This window comes from Oncorhynchus mykiss, chromosome 27 (assembly GCF_013265735.2).
Source record: "Oncorhynchus mykiss isolate Arlee chromosome 27, USDA_OmykA_1.1, whole genome shotgun sequence".
NCBI classification, from domain to species: domain Eukaryota; kingdom Metazoa; phylum Chordata; class Actinopteri; order Salmoniformes; family Salmonidae; genus Oncorhynchus; species Oncorhynchus mykiss.
This window is the reverse complement of record NC_048591.1, coordinates 23,547,501-23,569,794: the sequence shown is the minus strand read 5'-3', so window position 1 is coordinate 23,569,794 and position 22,294 is coordinate 23,547,501. Positions and strand designations below refer to the sequence as shown.

The following is a 22,294-nucleotide window of genomic DNA, read 5'->3' as shown; positions in this document are numbered from 1 at the left end:
CCGCTGCAGTGTTACAATTATACAAAGTTTGGACACGTGGCAAGTGTTTGTCGAAGGAATAAATATGTAGTAGTTGAAGAGTAAGATAAAGTATGTTGTTGTAATTGTGATGGGAATCATGTTCCCAGAGTGCCTTGCATGGATGAAGGAGGTCGCAGCAGCTAGGATCAGGGCCATCCAGCAGGTCTTCTATGTGGAGGAAGTGAAAATAGCTGAAGGAGTGAGTAGAGAGGAGATGGTAGTGGATGTCCCACAGTCTTTACAGCCGAAATGTTACAGGGAGTACTGAATAAAGAGGTTCCCCTCTCAGGTTCCTGAGCCAGTGTAGGGATCTGAATAGTTCCGTTTTTGGTTTGGTTTGAAATTCAGGGTAGTAGCGTTGGTTCGTGTTTTTTATTTTCGGTATATGGTAGGAATTTGTTCATCCAAAACAGATTTTGTTTTTGGGGTATTTTTTACTACCCCGTACAGTAGGTGGCGGCAATACACCTTATGAGTGCAGTCTGCCAGTTAACCTCGAAGAAGAAGAAGAAGAACCCAGGCAGTGTAGCCTAGGCCTAATCAGCACTAAAGCTTCAATAGCAGCCTGCAGGGAGTGGGACTTGGACAAATGTGTTGCAAGAAAAAAAAAAAGAACTGTGGGCATATGCCCAGTTTACCTTGAGAAATTTGAAAATATTATGAAATTATTGCAGAATATTGATTTAGGCCTAATTGCTGTGGTCTGGCATATTAATTTCCCACCAAGACCACAATCAGTTGTGGACACCTGCACAGAATAAAATGTTATGGATTATGGATGTAAAATCTGATTCCAGGTCGGCATGCTTCGTATAACGTCATACATCCTAACCTTTCTGAGAGCAGAGCAGGCCCGCCATTTCCCTGAATGCTTCTAGTCCTTTAAACACAGCAGGAGTGTCAATACGAAGACAGGAGACACACAGGGATCCAGTGAGCGAGAGATCGGGATGAGAGATGGGCAGAGAATGAGTCAGCGAGAGAACCCACCAAATCTACCGCCGCTTCTTTATTTATGAAATCTATTTGATCAAAGGCGTCAGTTGGATCAACATAAGACTGAAATAGTCAAGCGTTGGATACGTTTGAATTTCTTTGTATCATTTTTCTTCCGCCTCGTCGCCCTGTCTTTTTCTTTGTTTTCCCCCTTTCTTTATTTTATTTTTAAATAGGCGGTGGACAGGAGGTGTCAACCGTAGAGATTATATCATTCAATTAATTTGTAACTTTATAGACATATTGTGATTTTTCAAATTCTTTGTTGCATCAATAAACGAAGATGTCGGGGCAGAGCATTACTGACAGGATAACTGCAGCCCAGCACAGTGTAACTGGATCTGCTGTGTCGAAAACAGTATGCAAGGCCACCACACATGAAATAATGGGCCCGAAAAAGAAACATTTGGATTGTAAGTATCGAATTAATCAAGTGTTTCTGATATAATGTGTCATTCTTCATTAAAACCAGTCAGAGTTCTGCATTTCTTGAATTATGGCGATGGTTACACAAGGCCCAAAGGCTGAATGGATAGGCTAATGTTATTGCTAGTTCCTGTCAAAATGTATCAAGGATAACGTTATATTGTAGAAAAACGAGATCGCACAATGATAATTCTCGTAACATTATTTAACTGGACGTTAACAACAGTACTTTTAATATCAGATATATTTTGTATAGTTCCAGGGTATTCCTACTCATCATTAACATTACTGTCAAATTAGCAAGCTTTCTAGCCGCCTGTATAGCGGTTTATTTCATTTCGCATAGCTTTAGGCTCCCTGCTCTAAACAGTTATCATGTAATTATCAGTCGGTGTATCTTATCTTACAATTGACCAGTTCTCCATGATACAGTACATAAACGTTTTGGCTATACAAAAATGCCCCCGAAAATATATGTTCCAGGGAGTAAATTCAGTAGGTCTATTTGATATATTTACCATAGGAAAGGGTATAAAAAACACCTTTGAACAGCTCAGAGGTAGAAACTACCTTGTTCATATTTCACAGTAGGCCTAGAGGAAGTATCAAGGATAATGCTTTCAGTCCAATATGCAAAGTGTATTCCATATTATTATCATTACTAGGTGTGTCTGTCACTGCTGAGGGAAATGCATGAACAGTGCCTTTTGAAAGTTTTCATACCTCTTGACTTATTCCACATTTTGTTGTGTGACAGCCTGAATTCAAAACTGATTAAATCAAAAACAAATCTTACCCATCTACACACAACACCCCATTTTAGCAAATGTATTAAATGAAGTACAGAAATCTCATTTACATATGTATTCACATTTCACACCCCTAAGTCAATACATGTTAGAATTACATTTGGCAGCATTTACTGTGTTTACGTTTGCTGTGAGTCTTTCTGTGTCAGTCTCCAAGAGCTTTGCACACCTGCATTGACCAATATTTGCATGTTATTCTCCTTTTAAAATTCTTCAAGCTCTGTCAAGTTGGTTGTTGGTAATTACCTGACAGACATTTTTAGTAAACTGTTACTAGGCCACTCAGGAGCATTTAATGTTGTCTTGTTAAGCAACTCAAGTGTATATTTGGCCTTGTTTTTTAGGTTATTGTCCTGCTGGAAGGTTAATATTTCTCTCCCAGTGTCAGTTGGAAAGGTTTTCCTATAGGATTCTGCCTGTGTTCTATTCCATGTACTTTTATCCTAAACTCCCTAGTCCTTGCCGATGACAAGCATACCCATAACATGGTGCAGCCACCACCGTGCTTGAAAATATAAAGAGTGGTACTCAGTGATGTTTGGGGCAAATCCAACACACCACATAACTCTTTGTATTCAGGACATAACGTGAATTTCTTTGCCACAAGTTTTTGTAGAATAATAGTAAAGACATCAAAACTATGAAATAACACATTGAATCATGTAGTAACCAAAGAAGTGTTAAACAAAATAATTTGAGATCCTTCAAACTAGCCACCCTTTGCGTTGATGACAGCATTGCACACTTTTTGCATTCTCTCATGAGGTAGTCACCTGGAATGCATTTCAATTAATAGGTGTGTCATGTTAAGTTGATTTGTGGAATTTCTTTCCTTAATGCATTTTAGCCAATGTGTTGTGATGAGGTAGGGGTGGTATACAGAAGATAGCCCTATTTGGTAAAAGACCAAGTCCATATTATGGCAAGAACAGCTCAAATAAGCAAAGATAAACGACAGTCCATCATTACTTTAAGGCGTAAAATGTCTGCCTTCTGCTCCGGCGCCATCTTACATGAAGGTCAGTCAATCTGGAAAATTTCAAGAACTTTGAAAGTTTCTTCAAGTGCAGTCGCAAAAACCATCAAGTGCTATGATGAAACTAGTTCTCATGAGGACTGGATGTACCTCTGCTGCAGAGGATAAGTTCACTAGAGTAACCAGCCTCAGAAATTGCAGCCCAAATAAATATTTCATAAGTAACAGACACATCTCAACATCAACTGTTCAGAGGAGACTGCGTGAATCAGGCCTTTGTGGTAGTATTGCTGCAAAGAAACCTCTACTAAAGGATACCAATAAGGAGAAGAGACTTGCTTGGGCTAAGAAACACGAGCAATTGACATTAGACCGGTGGAAATCTGTCCTTTGGTCTGATGAGTCCAAATGTTAAATTTTTGGTTCCAACCGCCATGGCTTTGTGAGAGACAGAGTAGGTGAACAGATGATCTCTGCATGTGTGGTTCCCACCGTAAAGCATGGAAGAGATGGTGTGGGGGTGCGTTGCTGGTGACACTGTCTGTGATTTATTTAGAATTCAAGGCACACTTAACCGGCATGCCTACCACAACATTCTGCAGCGATACGCCATCCCATCTGGTTTGCGCTTAGTGGGACTATAATTTATTTTTCAACAGGACAATGACCCAACACATCTCCAGGCTGTGTAAGGGCTATTTGACCAAGAAGGAAAGTGATGGAGTGCTGCATCAGATGACCTGGTCTCCACAATCACCCTGCCTCAACCCAATTGAGATGGTTTGGGATGAGTTGGACCGCAGAGTGAAGGAAAAGCAGGCAACAAGTGCTCAGTATATGTGGGAACTGCATCAAAACTGTTGGAAAAGCATTCCAGGTGAAGCTGGTTGAGAGAATGCCAAGAATGTTGAAAAGCTGTCATCAAGGCAAAAATAAAGATCAAATAGCTCTATCTTCTGTATACCACCCCTACTTTCTCACAACACAACTGACTGGCTCAAACGCATTAAGGAGGAAATAAATTCCACAGATCAACTTTTAGCAAGGCACATCCTGTTAATTGAAATGCATTCCAGGTGACTACCTCATGAAGCTGGTTGAGAGAATGTGAAGAGTGTGCAATGCTGTCATCAAGGCAAAGGGTGGCTACTTTGAAAAATCTCAAATATAAAATATATATTTTTTCATTTATTTTTTATTTCACCTTTATTTAACCAGGTAGGCTAGTTGAGAACAAGTTCTCATTTACAACTGCGACCTGGCCAAGATAAAGCAAAGCAGTGTGAACAGACAACACAGAGTTACACATGGAGTAAACAATAAACAAGTCAATAACACAGTAGAAAAAAAGAAAGAGTCTATATACATTGTGTGCAAAAGGCATGAGGTGGTAGGCGAATAATTACAGTTTTGCAGATTAACAATGGAGTGATAAATGATCAGATGGTCATGTGCAGGTAGAGATACTGGTGTGCAAAAGAGCAGAAAAGTAAATAAAAACAGTTTGGGGATGAGGTAGGTAAATTGGGTGGGCTATTTACCGATGGACTATGTACAGCTGCAGCAATCAGTTAGCTGCTCAGATAGCAGATGTTTAAAGTTGGTGAGGGAGATAAAAGTCTATTTGGATTTGTTGAACACTTTTTTTTTTGCAGTTACTACTTAATTCCATATGTGTTATTTCATAGTTTTGATGTCTTCACTATTATTCTATAAAATAGTAAACATAAAGGAAAAACTCTTGAATGAGTAGGTGTCCAAACTTTTGACTGGTACTGCATATTTAACTCTGATGGCAACATCAGACCTTTTTTTAATCTGTGTGACCATCCTCAGAAACGCTACTCGTCACACAGCAGAGCACCTGCCATTGCAAAAGTAAAAGTGAATGCAATAAATGTCCATTAATTAATTCCAACTATAACTCATTTAATTATATGTGATTAAATCTCAAAGATTTTGTATCTCTTCTGCAAGCAGGTTATGGATAATAGGTTACCTTTCATATGTCATTGTTATCATGATTATAGGAGCATATTGCATGACACACAGGTACAATGACATGGAGGTTGCTGGTTCAGACCCCAACTGAAGAATGTAGTAGGCTAGCTACATATTGTATTGCTTTTCCTAGGTTCCTTTTGCAGACATTGACCTCTGGAACAACTGGAAAACTGTGTGCTCTGAAAGTGCCCACTTCTAATCACATTTGAATCTATGGACTATCTATGCTAAAGTTGTGAATTGATTCAGCCAGCCAGCCTGTTGTTTCACACCTGTTAGTTGAGCTTAGGCCTACAGTACTCTCCTGAGGTACAGGAGCCATTATATGACAGGATGAGTGAAAGTTGGCTCAGAAGTCTGTTGGCTCACCCAAACGCGATCAGCCGTCCAATGTGAAATATAGTGCATTCGGAATGTATTCAAACCCCTTGAATTTTTCAAATTTTGTTACGTTACAGCCTTATTCTAAAATTGATGAAATAATTTTTCCCCCTCATCAATCTACACATAACACACATAAAGACAAAGTGAAAACAGGTTTTTAGATATTACAATACAAGTATTCAGGCCCTTTCCTATGAGACTCGAAATTGAGCTCAGGTGCATCCTGCTTCCATTGATCATCCTTGAGATGTTTCTAGAACTTGATTAGTCTACCTATGGTAAATGTAATTTAATTGATTGGACATGATTGGACATTATTTGGAAAGGCACACACCTGTCTATATAAGGTCTCACAGTTAACAGTGCATGTCAGATAAAAAACCAAGCCATGAGGTCGAACGAATTGTCCATAGAGCTCCCAGACAGACTTGTGTCGAGGCACAGATCTGGGGAAGTGTACCAAAACATTTCTGCAGCATTGCAGGTCCCCAAGAGCACAGTGGACTCCATCATTCTGAAATGGAAGAAGTTTGGAACCACTAAGACTCTTCCTAGAGCTGGCCGCCCGGCCAAACTGAGCAATCGGGGGAGAAGGGCCTTGGACAGGGAGGTGACCAAGAACCCAATGGACACTAATCACGCTCCAGACTGCCTCTGTGGAGATGGGAGAACTTTTCAGATGGACAACCAATCAGGCCTTTATGGTAGAGTGGCCAGATGGAAGCCAAAAGGCACGTAAAGGACTCTCAGACCATGAAAAACAAGATTATCTGATTTGGTGAAACCAAGATTGAACCATTTGGCCTGAATGCCAAGCGCCACGTCTGGAGGAAACCTGACACCACCCCTACGGTGAAGCATGGTGGTGGCAGCATCATGCTGTGGGTATGTTTTTCTGCGCCAGGGACTGGGAGACTAGTCACGATCGCAGGAAAGATGAACAGAGCAAAGTACAGAGAGATCCTCGATGAAAACCTGCTCCAGAGCGCTCAGGACCTCAGACTGGGGTGAAGGTTCACCTTGCGACAGGACAACGACCCTAAGCACACAGCCAAGACAATGTAGGATTGCCTTCGGGGCAAGTCTCTGAATGTCCTTGAGGGGCCCAGCCAGAGCCCGGACTTGAACCTGATTGAACATCTGTGGAAGGACCTGAAAATAGCTCCCCATCCAACCTGAGCTTGAGAAGATCTGCAGAGAAGATTGGGAAAACTCCCCAAATACATGTGTGCCAAGCTTGTAGCGTCTTACCTAAGAATACTCGAGTTTGTAATTGCCAAAGGTGCTTCAAGTACTGAGTAAAGGGTCTTCAATGCTTATGTAAATGTAATATTTCAGTTTTTTATTTTTAATACATTTGCAAACATTTCTAAAAACCTGTTTTTGCTTTGTCATTGTGGGGTACTGTGTGTAGATTGGTGAGGGGGAAAAAAACTATAATACATTTTTTAATAAGGCTGTAGCGTAACAACATGTGGAAAAGGTCAAGGGGTCTGAATACTTTATGAATGCACTGTACCTTAGACTCACTTACAGCCTCTCATACACAGACAGAAGAGTAGGCCGCCTAGGCCGTCTATAAAGAGCTGTTAAAATAACACTGTCATCGTTCCTGGCCCACTGTCCACACAGTAATATTTAGGAGTTCTCAGTGTGGCTGCTTTACCTGACAATATACCAGATATCGTTAGAGATTGCAACACAATTGCACATAAATGGTTAATTGTTGTGCTACAGTCTTCATGTACAGTGTTGCATACAGTATGATTTGTGTTAGACCTACTTTTAGAGCAGTGTTGCAACATATGACACCATCAAGGTGCAGTTAAAAAAAGTGCTATCATCAATGCGAACTCCGGTGAATATTTAGCAGGCTGTCTAGTGTCTATAACATGACAGCACTGTCATCCCCCACCCCAGTCCCAGTCTTCCCTGGATAATCAACTAGCCATGCTAACTGCTGCTCTGGAAGGTTATGCTGTCCTACTTAGACCCCCCTCCTTTGAAAACATGAGAATATAGGCCAGAAAGCCAGGCCTGGTTATTATACTGTCAATCTGTTCATCACTCAGTCTAACTCTGAATAGGAGATGGGCAGACTGCACAGGTTTGACTGGCATCACCCAATCTCTACATCCGGGCTCTCCAACCCTGTTCCTGGAAAGCTACTGTCCTGTAGGTTTTCAATCCTACCCTAATCTAGCGCACCTGATTCTAATAATTAGTTTCCACTTCACAATAACAGCACTTACAGTTGACCGGAGCAGCAATTTGACGAACTGACTTGTTGGGAAGGTGGCATCCTATGACGGTGCCACGTTGAAAGTCACTGAGCACTTCAGTAAGGCCATTCTACTGCCAATGTCTTTTCTATGGAGATTTCATATCTTTGTGCTCGATTTTAAACATCTGTCAGCAACGGGTGTGGCTGAAATAGCCAAATCCACTCATTTGAAGGGGTATCCACATACCTTTGTATCTATAGTGTATTTGACCAAAAATATATTGTTTGATTTAGAGATGGTGACTTATTCATCAGGCTTTCATCTATTGAACTTCAGTAGACCCTCTTGAGGAATTACCGTGCCAAAAAAGAGAGGCAGCCTGTAGTACCGTAGCATAGTAATTAAGTGTCTTGAGTGTAGTTAGGCAATTAGCCAGACCTTGAATTAAAGCTAATTGAATGAGATTGCAGCTGAGGGCAGAGTGCCTGAGTCCCTGTTTACACAGATTTTCAAAACATTGTCATTCATAGAATATTAACTAACTTTACCCCAAAATTCAACTCCCCCATAGGGGAAATGCCTTGTATCCACAGTTGTTTTAACCTCTACTGGCCAGTGGCCATAAGTCACTACTTGACATCAATTATCCATGGTCTTCCTAGACATCAAGCTATCGCTAACATTCTCTCTCTCTCCCTCTCTGTCTGTCTCTCATCTTTAGACCTGATCCATTGCACCAATGAGATGAATGTGAACATTCCCCAGCTGGCTGACTCACTGTTTGAGAGGACCACCAGCACGAGCTGGGTGGTGGTCTTCAAGTCGCTCATCGCCACACACCACCTTATGGTCTACGGTAATGAGGTGAGCTGGGCTTACAATCACCACTCAATGAAACATTGTCTATGGCTACATTCATCACTCATTCCATTATTTGCTGTAATATACAGTATATTATATCTATAACAGCAATGCTATAGTGTTGAAGTTTTCAGGTCACAGACAATAAGACAATCAATTGCTAACCAGGCGATTTTAATAAACATCTGGAAATTACTCTGGTACTCCAGTCCTATTCTATTTCTGTAGATCAATGAAAATGTAAGAACACGTATTGATACCGCTCTTTTTCTTTGATACAGCGCTTTGTGCAGTACTTGGCTTCAAGGAACACATTATTCAACCTCAGTAATTTTTTGGACAAAAGTGGTTTACAAGGTAAAGTATGAGGCCTTGGCTCTCAAATGCTTTTCTCAAACTCATCCTTAACTGTTACAGTGACAAATACTTATAAGAGGAAACAATTTAACTTTTGAACGAATATAGCATGATTCTCAAGTAGGTTTTCATGACAACTGTAAGATTTATATCACTTCTCAGGTCTCTCTCTCCCAGGCTACGATATGTCCACATTTATCCGGAGGTACAGTCGATATCTGAATGAAAAGGCTGTGTCATACAGACAGGTTGCCTTTGACTTCACTAAAGTAAAGCGAGGGTAAGAAATTCCCAACATATAACCGAAGAAAGTGGTGTGTTTGTTTTTGACTGACCCGAATGTATGTCAATGGAGTTCAAAGGCTCAAACAATTTCTTACAATAAACACTTTCCCCTTGCAGAGCTGCTAGCTGGTGTAAAAAAATACTTAAAATATTTGACAGCTCAAATATTTAATTAAGAATATTCCTGTCAATTTTAACAACAGAATGTCATCATTTTTCCAACATTTTCAAAGCTTTTTATATCCCATCTAGTAATCACAGTATTTTTGTAACTCTGGGAACGATTTGTTAACATGCAGTACAAATTGACTGGCTGAGGCTATTCTCACTGATTCCCTCCCTCTCTGTCCTTTGTGCTTCTAACATCTATCTAACACTACACATACACACATCTCAACAGGGTGGATGGGGTGATGAGGACCATGAATACAGAGAAGCTACTGAAGACCATCCCTATCATACAAAGCCAGATGGACGCCCTCCTCGACTTCAATGTGAGTCTGAGGTCAACCTCCTCAGAACCGTGCTGCTCATGTACTGTAATATGAGAGGGTTCCTGGGGCTAACATATTGTCAGGCATACTGATTACTGAATGGACAGTGCTGAAACCAGAGATGGATACAGGCTATTTTCCCCCTCACTGACCTGCTCTTTTATTGTTTGTCAGCGATGCCAAAGTCATTATGTGTTAAAAGGGCAACTTATGGCTTATGTGAAACTGAATGATGTGTCTTCTTCAGGTTAATGCCAATGAGCTAACAAACGGAGTGATCAATGCAGGATTCATGCTCCTCTTCAAAGATTCCATTAGGCTTTTCGCTGCATATAACGAAGGCATCATCAACCTGCTGGGTAAAACATCAACTCCAACTTGATTTACTCCACTATTTTCTGATCAATACTCTTTTAAAATGTTTAGTCTGGAGAAGTGCTTTGTAGATCCTTGTACTGTAGATCTTTTGATATGTACAGAACTAAATTGTACTAATGGAGACTAAATTCTCTACAGAGTTTATCCCTAGTGTGTGTACAGATTTTCAGCGCTAATACCCACTTATTTTTAATTGTAATTTTTTTTCCACAGAGAAGTACTTTGACATGAAGAAAACCCAGTGTAAAGAGGGCCTGGATATCTACAAGAAGTTCCTGACCCGAATGACCCGAATCTCAGAGTTCCTTAAAGTGGCAGAGGTGATTTCTTCTTTACCTGCTTTGAGTTTGATGCTATTCATTCATTCAATACCATTTATTAAAGGGGAAAACCCCTGATATATTTACATTTTTTGTGAGAAAATTATGGTGGCAGAAATTGTATAGTGGTAGAAAAAACGTTTTAATTTAGAAGCACCACTATAACTTTGCACATATTCATTTGACAGCAGGTGGGGATTGATCGAGGAGACATTCCAGACCTTTCCCAGGTAAGACTTTACACTCCAAACTGAATGATGGATTTACTTCTGCTGATATAACCTATTAGACACATTCTCTGCACAAAACACCTACACACCGAACTTACTCTATCCGTTTGTCTACTGAAAAGACAGTTAGATTCCTACAGTCTCCATCTCTCTCTCTCTGGCTCTCACTTTCTCTCCCTTATTTCTTGCTATCACTTTCTATTTTCTCTCATTCTGTATTCTCTTTGTGTGTCTCTCTATCTCAGTATTAACTCCTCTTATTTAATCAGCTCTGTTGTCCCTCCACACTATTTACTCCACCCTGCACACGTCTCCCAGAGATAAGGCACTGCTCAGTGCATGAAGTCCTCTAGCGCATGTTGCCAATTGAGGCATATTTCTCACTTTTTCTTCTTCTTCCCCTCTTGATTAGGCTCTATCTACAGTAAATAAAGGTGTTAAGCTGTTAAGAGTCCAAACTGACTGTATCTTACAGTACTTCAGATTTCACACAATGTACAGGAAATTGAATAGATGGCACCCCACACCTGTTGTGCTACAGTCAGTCTTTGCAGTGACACTGGTTATATTACAGTATTTCCATGGGAAATCCCTCCTCGACCAAGGATCATACTTTTCCTTGAAAGTACAATTACACTAATTGTGTGTTATGTCCCCTATTGTATGTTTTATGAGGCACCTGCAACAGTGTTATACCCTTCAAATACATTATAGTTACAGTTCAATATAGATATTGATCTCTGACCATCACCACCTTTATATTCTGTATTTCCCCTTATCTTTCCACCTTTAGTTCACAGTTTGTGTAAGTATTCTCATCTCACTCTTCTTCTGTGTCTGTGACTTGCTTTGGTGTTGTCTTTGCATGCCTCTACTCTGACTTTGTATCTCATTGATATTGTGTTTTATAGGAGTGAAACAAATTGTATACACAGTTCTCTTTGTCACATAGCCCATCCAACATACTGCCCAGGTGTGCTTAGACATTGCCAATTCAACACCACATACTGTAGGATGTTGAAAGTGCCGTGTCATCTACACACATTTCAAAATCACTCATCCAATGTGGCTTTCACCTGAAGTCTCGAGTTAGTATTTGTCCCATATTGAGGAGCTAAACACTTCCCAGTAAACTAAGTGCTAGCTAGAATCCATTAACTAAGGTATAGTGGTATATGGGACAGTATAGTTAGGGACCTGAGTTTTTCCTCACCACGTGACATGACCAGTTAAACGTTTTCAGAAAATGTTGTCAGGAAAAAGCTAGTGTATGCACAGTACAGTAACCAGGTTGCCCATCACTGCCTTAGATGGTTGTGTTTGTACAGTACTGTCTAACTGCATGTTTCTAACCCTGGCCTATACTAACTGCTGTTCTCCATTACAACAGGCTCCCAGTAGCCTCCTGGAAGCTCTGGAGCAGCACCTGGCCTCTCTAGAGGGGAAGAAAGTCAAAGACTCCACTGCTGCCAGCAGGTATGTACAGGATGGGATACGTCCCAAATGGCACCCTATTCTCTACATAGTGCACTACATTTGAACAGAGCCCTATGGGCCCTGGTCAAAAGTAGTGCATAGGAAACAGGGTGCCATTTGGGACGTATCCTACATCTCACACTGGAGTGTCTTTGGCACTGAGTCCACTACTCCCCCTGCAGGTAGCCTAGAAGTGGCTGCCGGTATAATAACTGATTTGCTTTGTGCACCAAGCTCTTAATAACCTCTCTGATCTACCCATCCCGGATCCGGGATCGTGAATACAGACTCAAGCTCATTACCATTACGCAATGTTAACTATTCATGAAAATCGCAAATGAAATGAAATAAATATGCTAGCTCACAGTAGCTAGCTAGCGTAGCATTTAGCGTTAGCATTATCGTTAGCATTTAGCATGCAACACTTTCACAAAAAACAGAAAAGCATTCAAATAAAATAATTTACCTTTGAAGAACTTCAGATGTTTTCAATGAGGAGACTCTGTTAGATAGCAAATGTTCAGTTTTTCCTGAAATATTATTTGTTTAGGAGAAATCGCTCCGTTTGGTGCGTCATGTTTGGCTACCAAAAAAACCTGTATCCAGGAGTGTATTTATCCCGGCAAGCTCATTAGCATAACGCAACGTTAACTGTTCATGAAAATCGCAAATGAAATGAAATAAATATGCTAGCTCTCAAGCTTAGCCTTTTGTTAACAACACTGTCATCTCAGATTTCAAAATATGCTTCTCAACCATAGGAGCACAATCATTTGTGTAACAGTAGCTAGCTAGCATAGTATTTAGCGTTAGCATTATCGTTAGCATTTAGCATGCAACACTTTCACAATATTGGTTAAATTATTATTGAGGGTAATGGTTATTGATGTTTTCAGCCAGGGTTGCTGTAGTATTCTGCCGAGGGGTGTTTACTGTTGTGTGTTGTTTCAGGGCTAGTACTCTATCCAACGCAGTGTCCTCGCTGGCCAGTACAGGGATGTCTTTTACTAAAGTAGATGAGCGGGAGAAGCAGGCTGCTCTGGAGGAGGAACAGGCTCGTCTCAAAGCACTGAAGGTACAGCCGTCATGATGCGTGGATCACAACATGAATTTGACGAGAATGGACATGGTTTTGTGTTGCCTGTCCCATCTACATGTGAATTACACTGATATGTTGCAGTTATGCAGACAATGATTTGAACAATTCAAAGCCTCGTTTGGTCGATCCAGTATGGCCTACATACAGTATCATTTGGGCACACCTACTCATTCAAGGGTTTTTCTTTATTTTCACTATTTTCTACATTGTAGAATAATAGTGAAGACATCAAAACTATGGAATAACACATATGGAATCATGTGGTAACCAAAAAAGGGTTAAACAAATCAAAATATATTTTAGATTTGAGATTCTTCAAAGTAGCCACCCTTTGCCTAAATGACAGCTTTGCACACTCTTGGCATTATTTTAACCAGCTTCATGAGGAAGTCACCTGGAATGCATTTCAATTAACAGGTTTGCCTTGTTAATTTGTGGAATTTCTTTCCTTAATGCATTTTAGCCAATCAGTTCTGTTGTGACAAGGTAGGAGTGGTATACAGAAGATAGCCCTATTTGGTAAAAGACCAAGTCCAAATTATGGCAAGAACAGCTCAAATAAGCAAAGAGAAACAACAATCCATCATTACTTTAGAAGGTCAGACAATCCGGAACATTTCACGAACTTTGAAAGTTTCTTCAAGTGCAGTCGCAAAAACCATCAAGCTCTGTGATGAAACTGGCTCTCATGAGGACAGCCACAGGAAAGGAAGACCCAGAGTTACTTCTGCTGCAGAGGATAAGTTCATTAGATAACCAGCTTCAGAAATTGCAGCCCAAATAAATGCTTCACAGAGTTCAAGTAACAGACACATCTCAACATCAACTCTTCGGAGGAGACTGTGTGAACCAGGCTTTCATGGTTGAATTGCTGCAAAAAAACCACTACTAAAGGACACCAATAATAAGAAGAGACTTGCTTGTGCCAAAAAACACGAGAAATGGACATTAGACAGGTGGAAATCTGTCCTTTGGTCTAATGAGTCCAAATTTGAGATTTTTGGTTCCAACCGCCATGTCTTTGTGAGATGTAGAGTAGGTGAACGGATGATTTCTGCATGTGTGGTTCCCACCGTGAAGCATGGAGGAGGGGGTGTGATGGTGACACGGTCTGTGATGTATTTAGAATTCAAGGCACAGTTAACCAGCATGGCTACCACAGGATTCTGCAGCATCACATCTAGTTTGCGCTTATTGGGACTATCATTTATTTTTCAACTGGAAAATGACCCAACACACCTCCAGGCTGTGTAAGGGCTATTTGACCAAGAAGGAGAGTGATTGAGTGCTGCATCAGATGACCTGGCTTCCATAATTGCCCGACCTCAACCCAATTGAGATGGTTTGGGATGAGTTGGACCTCAGAGTGAAGGAAAAGCAGCCAACAAGTGCACAGTATATGTGGGAACTCCTTCAAGAAAAACATTCCTCATGATGCTGGTTGAGAGAATGCCAAGAGTGTGCAAAGCTATCATCAAGGCAAAGGGTGGCTAGTTTGAAGAATCTAAAATATATTCTGATTTGTTTAACACTATTTTGGTTACTACATGATTCCATATGTGTTATTTTATAGTTTTGATGCCTTCACTATTATTCTATAATGTAGAAAATAGTGAAAATAAAAACCCTTGAATGAGTAGGAGTGTCCCAACTTTTGACTGGTACTGTACATAACTACAACCATCACCTCCAGTCTACGCACTACATTCTACATCTGTAGAGTGTTTGTATTTGACTTGGACTCTTTCCACCCAGGAACAGAGGCTGAAGGAGCTCTCTAAGAGGCCTTCCTTCGCCACCACAGACACGTCTCCGGTCTCCACCACCGGGGGCACTATCAGCACAGCCCCGGCCATAGACCTCTTCTCCACACCCAGCTGCTCCAATGGGTAAACTTTCACTTATGAGCTGTGAAGCTTACCCACTCATGTGGTTGACCAGAGAGGTTAGCGTGGATTATTTAGAAGTTGATGATAACCACTGATATTTCTTTGTCCTCCTAGTGGTTAAGTTTAGGATTTAGAGTGCTCTTATTCTAGATCTGTTGTTAGAGGGAACCTATACCTCAATACGTCTGTGTGTATCTGGTAATTCTAATGTTCAGCTACATTTCCAGTGTTGATTCAGGTATTGCATCACTGCTGTCTTCTCTCCTCAGTGCTCTGAAGATGGAGAGTGACCTGTTTGACATTCAGCAGACCTTTAACCCTTCAGTGCAGGCCAGTTCTACAGGGCTTCCTGTGGCCACAGCATGGGCAGGTAGGAGAAACAGCCACCACCTCAGGACCCCTCTATTGTCTGCTGTCTTCTACCATGACCTGTTCTGCATGCTCTCCCTCTCTTCCTGTTGCGTCTGACTCTGATATCCCCCTGTTCTCCTCTTCTCTATCTATTCTCTTTCTTTCTCTCCTCTGCCTGCTTAGATCCTTTCACCTCTGCTGAAGCTGGAGATGACTCCATGCCAAACCTTAACCCTTTCCTCTCAAAAGTCGTTGTCGATGCCGCCGCTCACTTGCCTGTCGTGTCCTCCGACGGTGTTAGCTATTCCTCTAGGACGTCTGGTCATGAAATGTTTGGTGGTAAAGATACTCTTTATTCCTCCTGAAATACCCTTCATGTGTCTCTCTGTGGGACTGTTTGAAGGAAGTCTCCCATAAGCCGTACTGTTGTTACTTCTGTCTGTATGTAAATCATCTCATAGCTTTCTAAAGTTAAATGTTTGTTGTGTACCTTAAAATGCAAGGCAACCACATGCCATGTTTCCATTATAGGACTGTGCTAAGGATAGAACCACAAGCTAACACTGTGACGGTGGAGTTACTGGTTATGTTCTTTTGATAGGCTCCCAGTCTAATATGACGCTTCATACATTGAGGTCTCAAATTTATTTTACAGTCTAGTAAACCCATGTCTAAGTTAATTCTGACCAAGTTGGTTATGTTCAAATGATGGTTTTCCTGCTGCTGATATATATTGTTTCATAATGTATTCAAATAGGCTATTGCTTCTAGATTCTGATTTTTCAAACCAATAATTGTATTATTTTCTGTTGTAGTATCCTCTTAATAAGTTGAAATCTGTTTCACTTACCAATATTATTTTTGATTCTCTAGATCGTTATAATCCCTTTACTGACACAAACTCGTCCGTTTCAACCAATTACAAACGCACAGTGCGGATAGAACACTCCATCTCAGGTACTACGATGGCTCACCATCCCAGCCTATGTTTCCTGAGCCCATAGGCAAACATACGCCCCTCAACCCATGTAATGTGTTTAGTGGCCCAATAATAACTCTATGGTTAGGATAGTCTGACGATTTTGAGGAATTTAGTGTCAATAGGATATTTGTATACCTTGTGCAGTTCCTGTTTTGACTTTGTTAGAATTAGTTTTACTTGTTACCTGTTAGTGTCCCTATACAACTGCTAACTATTTTCTGTTAACTGTCTCCTTTCTGTCTGTACTGTCACTTTGCCTGCCTTTCTTGCCGTGCCTTGAAATGCTTTCCTTTGCTCTCTTATTCTTCCTGGTCCTCCTTTGACGTTGTCAGACTCCTTCTGTAGTGGTCCAGTGTCCATGGCCCAGCACCTTCCACACCAGGCTCCCTACCCCACTGAGCCCTCCACTGTAGCATGTCTATTCAGAGGTAGAGTACTAGAGAACCTGTAGCTGTACTGTAGCAGGTCTATTCAGAGGTAGAGTACTAGAGAACCTGTAGCTGTACTGTAGCAGGTCTATTCAGAAGTAGAGAACCTGTAGCTGTACTGTAGCAGGTCTATTCAGAGGTAGAGTACTAGAGAACCTGTAGCTGTACTGTAGCAGGTCTATTCAGAGGTAGAGTACTAGAGAACCTGTAGCTGTACTGTAGCAGGTCTATTCAGAGGTAGAGAACCTGTAGCTGTACTGTAGCAGGTCTATTCAGAGGTAGAGTACTGGTGAACCTGTAGCTGTACTGTAACAGGTCTGACTTTAACACCAATGGATAATGCTTATCCATCACTGCACCTGCCATGTTCTGAGCAGCCTCCCCTTTGACCTCTTTACAGGGTACTCCACAACATCACAGGCCCCCCCCCCAGGAGCACTCCAGGTGGATTTCGAGTCAGTCTTTGGAGCCAAAGCTACCGGCGTTAACAGCATTGACTCTGATGGTGAGGTGTTGAATATTTTACTATTTGATGGACATGGTGTTTCACATCCAACCAATGTACACCTCTCTGTCCTCCTTAGACATCCTGAAACCCACCATGGTCGGCTCCAATCAGGCCCTGTGCTCCATCAATCAGCTGTCAGACAAACTGGTCGGAGCTGACCTGGACTCCTCCCTGGCCAACCTGGTGGGCAGTAAGTGTCACAACGTCACGCTAGGATATTTAATTCAGATTAAAATAGATCAACTCTCATCTTTGCCTGAGTGAATCATGGTGTCTTGATATTTTGACTCATATATGTTAGATCGCAATATGTCACACAGCTATAGCAGTAGAATTAACTGTTTCTGGATGTGTACATCTCACATTTATATTACTATCCTCTTGTAGATCTCGGGATTGGAAATGGCACAACAAAAAAGTAAGTGAGCTGTTCAGTCTCTTCAACAGGTCAGTGCTAGATGAAGAACTGTTCTGTATAACCAGCAGCAGTTAGGAGCCAGTGCTAATATTAGCTGTCTTAATCTACAGTGACATCCACTGGAGCCAGCCTGGGGAGAAGAGGCTGACTGGCGGAAGCAACTGGCAGCCCAAGGCAGCCCCAAACACCACCTGGAACCCCGTCTCCATGGTAATACACACTACACTGGCCTCTTACAGTACTCTTACCTGCCTGTGATGAGTGTTTTAGCTACTGTATCACTTCTGTTAAGAAGTTGTTATCTTGACTTGACATTAGTCTGCTGGATTATCTGTGAGAGAAGATGTTGTGTTTTGGTGTGTTTTTGAAATATTTGTATTTATTTTTATACCCAATTTCGTGGTATCCAATTGTTTTTAGTAGCTACATCGCTACAACTCCCGTACGGGCTCAGGAGAGACGAAGGTTGAAAGTCATGCGTCCTCCGATACACAACCCAACCAAGCCGCACTGCTTCTTAACACAGCGCGCATCCAACCTGGAAGCCAACCACACCAATGTGTCGGAGGAAACACCTTGCAACCTTGGCTAGCGCGCACTGCGCCGCTGGTGCGCCAAGCCCTCCCTAACCCGGACGACGCTAGACCAATTTTGCATCGCCCCACGGACCTCCCGGTCGCGGCCGGTTACGACAGAGCCTGGGCGCGAACCCAGTGTTTCTGCAGAAACTGCAGTACAGCTCCCTTAACCACTGCGCCACCCGGGAGGCTCTCATTGGTGTGTTTGTGTCTCCACAGACCCCCCCAGTCATGGCCTACCCTGCCACAACACCAACAGGCATGGTGGGGGGATATGGCATGGTCAGTATCTGTCAGATGGATGCACTGAGGGACATAGCCATACAGTAGTTAGCACTGAGGAACATAGCCATGCAGTAGTTAGCACTGAGGGACATAGCCATGCAGTAGTTAGCACTGAAGGACATAGCCATGCAGTAGTTAGCACTGAGGGACATAGCCATGCAGTAGTTAGCGCTGAGGGACATAGCCATGCAGTAGTTAGCGCTGAGGGACATAGCCATGCAGTAGTTAGCGCTGAGGGACATAGCCATGCAGTAGTTAGCGCTGAGGGACATAGCCATGCAGTAGTTAGCGCTGAGGGACATAGCCATGCAGTAGTTAGCGCCGAGGGACATAGCCATGCAGTAGTTAGCACCGAGGGACATAGCCATGCAGTAGTTAGTACTGAAGGACTTAGCTATGCAGTAGTTAGCACTCACCCCCACACATGCAACATGCAGACACAGTCATGTCATTAAAAAAACCAATGGCCATGCAGTATAGCTAGCACTGAGAACTAATATCCATGCAGTATAGCTAGCACTGAGAACTAATAGCCATGCAGTATAGCTAGCACTGAGAACTAATAGCCATGCAGTATAGCTAGCACTGAGAACTAATAGCCATGCAGTATAGCTAGCACTGAGAACTAATAGCCATGCAGTATAGCTAGCACTGAGAACTAATAGCCATGCAGTATAGCTAGCACTGAGAACTAATAGCCATGCAGTATAGCTAGCACTGAGAACTAATAGCCATGCAGTATAGCTAGCACTGAGAACTAATAGCCATGCAGTATAGCTAGCACTGAGAACTAATAGCCATGCAGTATAACTAGCACTGAGAACTAATAGGCATGCAGTAGTAATTGGAGTAACAGTAATAAGTGCTATACATCCATCCTTCTGTGCTATGCAATCTACTGTAACATGTATATTATGCCTGATGTTTCTCTATGATATTGTCTTTAGCCACCCCAACAGCTTGGCTCTATGGGTATGATGAACCAACCCAACATGATGTACAACCAGCCCATCATGAGGCCGCCCAACCCCTTCGGCTCTGTTTCCAGTGCCCAGGTGTGTGTTTGTACAATAATCAGACGTGTGTGATGGTAAATGTCTATTGTAGGGTTGTGTGAGTTCAGTGTCCAGGTGTATTCAGTGCTGTGTGGTGTATAGTTACAGTATCTGTTCTGTGTCTGTGTGTGTACTACCCCCTGTGAAAACAACAATGTTCCAGTTTACGCTTACCTCCTCAGGAGGAGAGGGACATCTGTCTGTCATCAGTTTCCTCAAGTCCCCAATTATTTTCCCTTCTTGGTGAAACTTCTCTTTCACCCGTCATTCCTCTCTTTCATTCAATCTGATCGCTCCCCCTCTCTCTCACTCACACACACTGTCTTCCTCTCTCTGACCTCTGCTCCTCCTGTGTGTTTTTCCCTCTCCCTGAAATAGCCCTCTGCAGCCTCTAGTCCTTCCAGCCAGAGTCCTCTCAGAGCCCCCGGACAGGACCCATTTGCACAGCTCTCTCTCAAGGATTTCTTGTAGAGCGTCTCTTAGGTACAGCATGCTGTGTGCTTGCGGATGTACATGCATGCGCAGCGTGGCTTCACACTAATGCTTCTCTTTTTTTTCTCTTCTCTTACTGTTATCATCTCTTCCTTCATTTGCAAACACACTGCTTCTTCCATCTGATCAACCACTGCTGTTTATTTCCTCTCGCTATATCTCGTGCGCTTTATATGGGCTTGATTAGTTGGTTTGTGTCTTGCTCGCTTAAACAATTGGCAGATGCATTTCAGGATGTTTTTAAACTTTCAATTACACTAACCAGTATGTCTTTGCTGATATAGGTTGCCATTGCTGAAATCTTGATTCATCAGCTGTATCTTATGTGACAGTTGCTTTTGCTCTGGGGACATTCTGATGCCTTTTCATTGCATTTATTCAGTTGACCATTTCAGCACCACCGTGAGCGTGCTGGTAAAACTATTTTCTAATAAATCCTTGTATGGTGATTTCCATCCACAGATGCAGTTCATGTAATATGACGTGTCTCAGAAAATGAAGAAAATGAAGCAGCAAAGCTTTGTCTTCATTGCCAGTCTAACTCTTCAGAGAAACGTTCACCCTCTCCCCACCCCAAATACAGACATGTCAAGAACACAACGAACAGTGCAATGACTGGAGGAAAACCATGGAAACCATCTCCAACTGACGATGGGAAGAAAATAATTCACCACCCGTCGTTATTCTGTCATTTGTCCAAGACGTCAAGTGATGCTGCTGTTTTTAAAAAGTACCTATAGGGGTTCCTCATCCATTGTATCCTCTGCTATGGGTGCTGAGAAACTTTGATATTATGTATTTGGAAATACTACTGTGGTTGGGTGTAACAGCTTGGTGTTCTAATCTAGTGTGAGGGGGAGGGGGAGGGGGGACAAGAAGAAAAAGAGGAGAGGAATCCTTCCATCTCTTGATTCGATCATCAGTGATCCATTTCCTAGTTATTTAACTGTCACTGAGTAGTGATGCTAATGACGTTTACACCTGTTTTAGTTTTTTGTCTTTTTTACTGTGTTTACAGTAGACATTCCTTGTGTGTTGTTTATTTATTTATGATATGGTTTTAAAACTGAGGAAGAAAATCTATAGTGTAATCTATAGTACCTGTGGGAGTGTCTCAGCATTTAACATGGATGTTGGATGGTTTCATTGGAGATGTAGAGAAAATAAAATAGATATTATATAAAATACACCTATAAACGGAATGATAGAGCACTAAATATTCTTCAAGTTTTGTGATAAGAACAGTTTTACTAGGTCAAATTTCATGATCTCCCCTGTGCAAGTGGAGTAGGGGGTTCCAGTATGAGTCAGTAATCTATATAGTCAATTCTGTGCCTAGGGTTTTTTGCAATGGAACAACTTTTCTGTCTAGTTGAAAAACACTTAATCCACGATTCTGAAGCATCACACTGGGGTGGGATCCATTTTGCTTTAAGCTTGGCATGCCATTGACTCACTGACCGTTTAATGGCTGCCTTTACTCTGAATGTGAAAGAATTGCTTTCATGTTGAACATATCTTTCCATGCTACCCGCACCACCTCAGCTCTGACTCCCTGGAAGCCAGACGAGAGTGTGTCTGGGGGTTGCAGACACTAAACAAGGGTTACAGTTTTGATGTAAATTAGTTGTATAAAGATCCAGTGGAACAGGGTGAGAGAGGGGCACTGTTGATCGGTGCTCTGTGTATATAAAACTGACTGTTCAACGGAGAGGGAAGTGAAAGATGTATGAAATATGAAAGCAATTCAATTAATCTGACTCTACCTACGTTTGATTCAGGATATTTTCTGCGTTTGTCTTGCGTGGATTATATTTTTGTTTATGTAATTAAAACGTGTAGCAGACATTGACAGGTTATTTTTTTTTTTTTTAATAAAGAGCAGCTTCCACAAAGTGATGTTCTTAAACATTTTTATTACAATTTGTTGGTGAATATTGCAACAGTGATGGCATCTTTGGCACTAC

At 41.7% G+C, this 22,294-nt stretch overlaps 1 protein-coding gene across 18 annotated transcripts; it reads left to right on the top strand.

Moving 5' to 3' along the window:
* Positions 1-583: 583 nt before the first annotated feature.
* Positions 584-22,222, top strand: picalmb (phosphatidylinositol binding clathrin assembly protein b). Of its 18 annotated transcripts, none has more exons than XM_036964791.1 (24): positions 584-1,430; positions 8,563-8,705; positions 8,984-9,059; positions 9,222-9,339; positions 9,745-9,838; positions 10,086-10,197; positions 10,430-10,536; positions 10,728-10,766; positions 11,560-11,571; positions 12,157-12,242; positions 13,194-13,317; positions 15,097-15,230; positions 15,500-15,600; positions 15,765-15,920; positions 16,455-16,538; positions 16,896-16,991; positions 17,392-17,496; positions 17,576-17,689; positions 17,887-17,917; positions 18,028-18,127; positions 18,715-18,777; positions 19,728-19,835; positions 20,214-20,318; positions 20,790-22,222. In XM_036964791.1, exons 1-23 carry the CDS (start codon positions 1,301-1,303, stop codon positions 20,304-20,306), a joined length of 2,226 nt encoding a protein of 741 aa, XP_036820686.1. In that variant the 5' UTR covers positions 584-1,300; the 3' UTR covers positions 20,307-20,318; positions 20,790-22,222. The 18 variants fall into 18 exon arrangements, with proteins under 18 accessions (XP_036820686.1, XP_021443741.2, XP_036820689.1 ...); XM_036964794.1 differs by having other exon boundaries at positions 586-1,430; positions 9,237-9,339; positions 10,725-10,766; XM_036964790.1 differs by having other exon boundaries at positions 586-1,430; positions 10,725-10,766.
* Positions 22,223-22,294: the final 72 nt, after the last annotated feature.